At 45.6% G+C, this 6,202-nt stretch overlaps 1 protein-coding gene and 1 long non-coding RNA gene across 4 annotated transcripts in view; one reads left to right on the top strand and one right to left on the bottom strand.

The window, feature by feature from the left end:
- Positions 1 to 1,807: 1,807 nt before the first annotated feature.
- Positions 1,808 to 2,285, bottom strand: LOC126044292 (uncharacterized). The gene is made up of 3 exons (XR_007507629.1): positions 2,125 to 2,285; positions 1,952 to 2,016; positions 1,808 to 1,874 (listed from the first exon to the last, which is right to left on the bottom strand). It is a non-coding gene; the product is annotated as an uncharacterized LOC126044292 (long non-coding RNA).
- A 3,366-nt stretch (positions 2,286 to 5,651) lies between these two features.
- The window catches only part of GNAI1 (G protein subunit alpha i1), a 38,628-nt gene continuing 38,077 nt past the window's right edge, over positions 5,652 to 6,202 (top strand). For all 3 annotated transcript variants that reach the window (XM_049813658.1, XM_049813657.1, XM_049813656.1), the window contains exon 1: positions 5,652 to 6,130. In XM_049813658.1, coding sequence (XP_049669615.1) covers positions 6,013 to 6,130 — 118 coding nt within the window. In that variant the 5' untranslated portion in view covers positions 5,652 to 6,012. The remainder of the gene's footprint in view (positions 6,131 to 6,202) is intronic.

Here is a 6,202-nt window from a genome sequence, read left to right as displayed (position 1 = left end):
CCCATTCTTTGGTTTGCTGATATCTTTTGTCAGCAAAATGGTTGCTGGATTTGTAGTATATTTATAACTAGGAGTTAAAACCTTGTATTAATACATTATAGAATCTATTCTATTCACTATGCAGTAAAAGAAAACAGACTATTCAAGGTACCTACCCATAAGAGCTGCCTTTCAGAGTACATGTGAAGACACTAGATATGACAGTCAAAAAGTTGTTATGTTTTCTTATTGTTACTCTGTGCTTATGTGAGAGAAAAATGGAACATTCCTGCAGTAGTTTTCCTGAATATCTTTTTTAGTATAACATCTTACGTAGTTGTTTCACTCGCTATACTTTTACGGATCTTGAATAAAGATATTTATCTTAAATTCATTTAAAAAGACACCAATTTATGATGACCTAGCATCGTTAAGAGTAAACATTACACTGATGGATATTTTTGCATATACACTGATGTTTATGTCCTACAATTCAAAATTGAAACAGTCACTACAAATAAGATTTACTAAAGCTTTACACAAATAGAACGATATCCACTCTATAGTTTTTGCTGATGTGACAACTGCACATGAATACACATATTTATGTATCTAATTTTTACTCACATGCAATGACATTTACAAACACAACACTTAGTGGTTCACAGTGCTGTTTCACGCTTACTGTGAAAGAATTTAAATTTATCCATACCTACAAAGAAACAAAGAATAATATAACTGCCTGGACCACACATCAAAGAGGCTTGTATTTCATAATATTACATGTTTACCTGATTTTTTTGCAGTTTATTTTATGTACAATTCATTTTTGCCATGGGTATACTAAAGGCATTATGTTCTGAAGTTCTACATGATTTTGTGCTGGCCTCTTAGCACTACGGAAACAAATGTGTATCTGTGTGTGTGTCTCTCTCTCTACAAATTAATATGATCTTTATTAATAACATGCTCAATTTTTTTCAATGAGTTCTTTTGTTTATTTAAAAAGTTAACATAATATGAATTAAATGTTCAACTCCCCTCTGCCCCATTGCTGAGCCTTCTCCTAGCAAAACATAGGCAGTCCACCTTCCAGAACCTCTGGATTACACTGTGTGCACACACAAAGCTGATTCTCCTCCCCCATTAGTGTAATTAGCACTGCCTTCATTAAAATTAACAGAATCCTCACTGTGTATTTCAGGGCAGCAGTTAGTACTAGGTCGTGCAGAGTACTCACTGCCCTACATGGCATACGCCCCTCTTCCCTCCCAACAGCACCATCCTCGCACAACACACACCTTGGAATCTCCCAAGGCACTAAGAATAATTACTTGCATCCATATTAACAAGAACTATAGGTGTTAGTATGCTACCAAGTTACAGCTTAATCAATTCAGTATTGTTCAGCTACGGTGTTAGGAAATTTTAAAACTGAACTTGTTTTGTGGTTCCCAGAAAAATCTCATTTTGAATTAAGCATACAAAATCTCTTAGTCAGAAAGGTGTTGCAACAGAGGTGTTGCATGTGACACCGGAAGTCTGCCCTGTTATTAGTGACATCGCTGAACAGTAACGTTATCATACCTAATTAACATCTAAAGTATCCACTATCTATTAATTAATCACACTAACGCCAGAGGAGAATCAGCTTCATTTATGCAGAAGGTCCTTGAAGGTGAACTGCATGTATTCTGCCAGGAGACTCAGCAATGGGGCAGAGGGACATTTGACATTTAATTCATACAGTAGATTTGTATTTGCTTTGATGACTGTTTACCATTTTTTCATCTGTTTAAATTTCAATTAGTGTAATACAGTTTCTTACCATTGCTAATGGTTTAGATATGGTGCCACATGGAACCACAGTATCACATGGGAGGCGCCTAGTTAATCTGGAAAAAAATGGGGGTTACTAGAACTGTAAAATAAGTCAAGAAGCTGGCTAAAGGCAAAACTGCAATATACATACCTTAAAATTGAAGCAGTAGTATGGAAGAAGATACCTTGCACTGAATCTTGGGAACATTTTGTTTTCTTAGCACAAAAAGAAAGTAAATAAATTTGATAAAATTTTATTTTGGTTTAGCCATTGAGTTATAATTATGCATATAGTTACATGCTTTTTTTCAGAAAGTATTTTACCTTGGTTTATTCAGTTTTCCAGAGATAGAAATTCAAATTCTTGCCCACTTTCCTCTATTTCTTTCATAACAGTTGTATTCAATTTCTCATATATAATTTTGCGTACTGTGTCTGGTTAAAGATGAGAGCAAATAAGGTGGCTGAATCAGATAATTTAAATTAAAATCTGAAAAACAGCAAAACAGAAGGCTGAAGGCTAATCATTATCCCCACAAAACACTATATTTTCCATACCACACACAAGAAACTCTATCTATTAAACCCATGCAGTAGCAGCTAAAGATAATCTTACAGAAAAATGAGCCCAAGAGCAGGTGATGGGGACTCGAAAGGAGGTCATACCAAAGAACAGCTATTTGTTGTTAAAGCAAGCAAAACAACAAAATCTCTTGAAATAATCCTCTCAGGAACGAGGCCACAAAACACACACACAGCTTCTAAGCAATCTCCCAACTTGTCAGATAAAGGGAAAAGCTGTGTAATTCTAACTACAAGGATGAAATATACTCCCTCATATAACCATACTGCTGAGAAGCAACTCTAATCAATGCATTAGAGCAAACACATTCCTGACATTTTGGAATAAAACTGATAGATGGTGTACTGCCCAAATACAGACTATATTTAACTATTTAATCATAGTTTCTTTTACTATTCAGTAGAATATTTTAGATTATAAGAAAATACTTTAAGGCATCATGTACAGATCTATACTAGCCCCAGATATAGATTCAGGCCTCTACCGTTCTACAACTTTACATCATGTAAGACATTATTTATTGTAAAGCATAACATATTTAGGACTAGCTAAATGTATAAAAAAAGCAGATACTATACAATTCTGTTTTCCTGCTACAAGGTGATAAAAGGAAAAGGAACTCGGGCCTATTTCACCCTTTATACCTATGGCTGTAGTGACAATGTTAAAAAGGCAAGAGGGCAGACAGAACCATCGGAGACACTCTTAGTCAAAAGTATAAAAATGTGTGTGCTGGGCACATGATAAAATGAAACAAAATCCATGCAAAGCTGGGGTGTCCTATTTGTAGTACCTCTATCCTTACAACATCTACCTCTCTCATTATCACATATTTCCATCTACCATAATCACTGCTTACTACTTTCTTATCCCTTAATCTGCACACTTTCATTTGCGAATATCCAAACCACGTGTTGTTTATTTCAGAAATCATTCTTTATCCTTTATTTCCAAACCAGAAAACTATCACTAAGCTTATTAACCCTCCTCTACCCTCACTCCATTCTTTCCTGAGCAGCCGTCTATACCAATACCTCTGCCACTTTGTCACAGGAGACACCAGGAACCCTAAAACAAGACTAGGTTCCCATACGTGAGGTGAACTGTTTTGTAAAAACTCTTATCCCATGTAAGGTTCGGCGTCCGGAAGATCTCACGATGTTACGGAAAGATGGAGGGTTAGTCGCAGCCCTATGACACATCTGTAACCCTGCCTGCCCTTGTTAGTATAATTAACTGCGCAATAAAAGGCGGAAGTTGGCGCTCACACCGTGTGTGTTATCTGTCTCTTTCCCTGGTCCGGGTCGACCAGTGATCTGATCGTGGCACCTTGATATGTAGCGAACGCTACAATCCCATGGGACCAGTGTGGAAGTCTGCACAAGAAGACACAAAATGGACTGCGTACGTGAACCACTCAGGAGGGCAAACGGCTGGTGGCAGAAAAGCAAATCACACCTCTCAGCTGCCCAGCCACTCTCTATAGCAGCAGCACAACGGAGATGTCCAAATAAAATGACTCAGAGGTCTTATGAAGTCTTAAGAGTTAATGTTGTCCACGGTTTCTTTAAGAAAGGATTTTATACCATACTTTGCTAGAGTTGAGTGCATGCTTACCAACCAGAAAATGTTAAAATTATTTATGTCGCAGTTTAATTGAGCATTACCTACTTCATTTTACATCATTACTTACGGTTTATTCAGTGTCAGCATTCAAAGATGCCTGTAAAGAAGAAAATCCAACATATTCAATAAAAATTGAACATTTGATACACTTCTCCATTAAGATTAAGTATTACAGGAAAAATCTTTTAATTTACTGAATATAGTAATAGCCGAGTCTGACAAAGTCTTTGTACTCTAATGCTAAAACACCTCTTGTACTGTAAAGTTGTGCTCTTTTCGAGCTCATTCTGGGGGCAGAAATTCTCAAGAGCTTATAGAAACAAAAAATCCTAAGGTCTTACCGGGGAAGATGAACCTTAATTTAAGACTCTTATGTCTAATGAAATGTTTTGACTGAAACTTTTCTTGAGATTCACCAAGTTTCATCTCACGTGCAGGCTGTTCTGACTCTGCTTACAAGTTGGGGGGGGGGGGGGGGGGGAGCGGTGTGGATACGGAGTCACGCTGAAACTCAGCTGACCCTGCTTTGAGCAGGAGGTTGGACCGGCTATCTCCTGTGGTCCCTTCCAACCCGAGTTTTCCTGTGATCCTATTATACGGTAACAGAAACTCTCTTTTGTAATCCAAACAACTCGACGCGTGCATGGTGGGGAAAGAGCTGGACACATTGCACGTAGTCTTCTTAGGGGTTTTGTTTTAGAGACCAAAGCCAGCAAGCAACAAAACAACCCACGGACAGGATGCGGATACGCAGACAGCCCCGCACTCGAGCTCTGAGAAAGTACGCCAGCCACGCGAAAAGAAACTTGACAGAGTACTTTTGAGCCGTGGCGTGGGCTCGTTTCGTTTGGCTTTCTTTTCGTGGGCGAAAAAAAGCTGCTGACTGGTGAGCCTCGAGAATTGGAAGCCCCGCTGCTGCTGCTGCCCCGGGGCCCCTCCCGGCCTCCCCCTCCTGAGGGGACGATCGCCCCGCAGCCCACAACCCCCCCAGCGCCGGCGGGGGCTGGGCCCGCAGGCCCTTTGACAGATCTCGGCAACGAACCGGCGGGAACAGAGCACAAGGCAGGCGGGGACGCCGGAATCCGACGGCGACCGAGGCGGCCCCCGGGCGAAGCCGTGACCGAGGAGAGCGGGCGCCTCCGCCGGCTCCCGCTCCCCGCCACGCCTCAGGCGCCCTCACCCTCTGGGGCCGCCCCCTGCGGGCGTTGGTACAGCCCCGCCCGGCGCTCCCCCGCCCCACCGAGGGATGGAACCTCCCGCACAAAACCGTTTAAATTCGAGCCCTCAACGGTCGCTTTCCTCCTCCGCCACTGGCAGGTGCCCGGGGCTCGCGCCCCCGCGAGCGCGGTGGCGTCACACAGACTGCAGCGCGAGCCGAGGGAAGCTGCGCCGCCCCCCTCCCGCGCCCGCTTTTAACCTCATTCACGCTTTGGTTCCCTCGCGCCCCCCTCGCCCCCCCGCGCAACGGCCCGCCGATGCCGTGCGCACGCGCAGTGGCGCCGTGCCGCGCCGCCCTCCCCGTCGCGTACGCGCTCGCCCCCTCTCCTCCCTCTCCCCCCGCCCCCCAACTCCGCGCCGCCGTGTGGGCGGGGCGCGCGACTGAGCGCCTCCGGGGGGGGGGGGGGGCGGGAGCGCCAGGGCCGCGGCGGCGGGAGCGGCAGCCCCTCGGCCGGCGGCAGCGGTCCCCGGTGCGTGGCCTCCGTCGGCGGCCCTCTGCCTCCTTCCCTCTCCGCGTTCCCCTGGGGACGGCTTCGGGCAAGCCTCCCCTCGCCGCCCCCGCCCCGTTGTCTTCCTCTCCGCTTGCTTGCGTGTGAGGTGAACGCGGCGTGTGGTGCCTACGCCGCCGTTGCGTTTCAGGTGAGGGAGGGGGGGAAGGAGAAAGAGAGCGGGGAGGCACTCGCTCCCCCTCCCTCCTCAGCGCCTCTCCGGCGGCCCCGGGCGCGAAACCCCGCCGCTCCCTTGCTTCTCTTCTGCCGGCGCGGTACCACAGCCCCCTTCCCAAAATGGGCTGCACGCTGAGCGCCGAGGACAAGGCAGCGGTGGAGAGGAGCAAGATGATCGACAGGAACCTGCGAGAGGATGGCGAGAAGGCGGCCAGGGAGGTCAAGCTGCTCCTCCTAGGTAAGGGCTCCCGTGAGGTAAGGGTCCCCCTGAAGTAATTCCCCCCCCCCCGCCCTCCAGAAGCCCCGAGGG

Source organism: Accipiter gentilis, chromosome 11, assembly GCF_929443795.1.
Source record: "Accipiter gentilis chromosome 11, bAccGen1.1, whole genome shotgun sequence".
NCBI classification, from domain to species: Eukaryota; Metazoa; Chordata; class Aves; order Accipitriformes; family Accipitridae; genus Astur; species Astur gentilis.
This window is presented reverse-complemented; position numbering and strand designations above follow the sequence as displayed.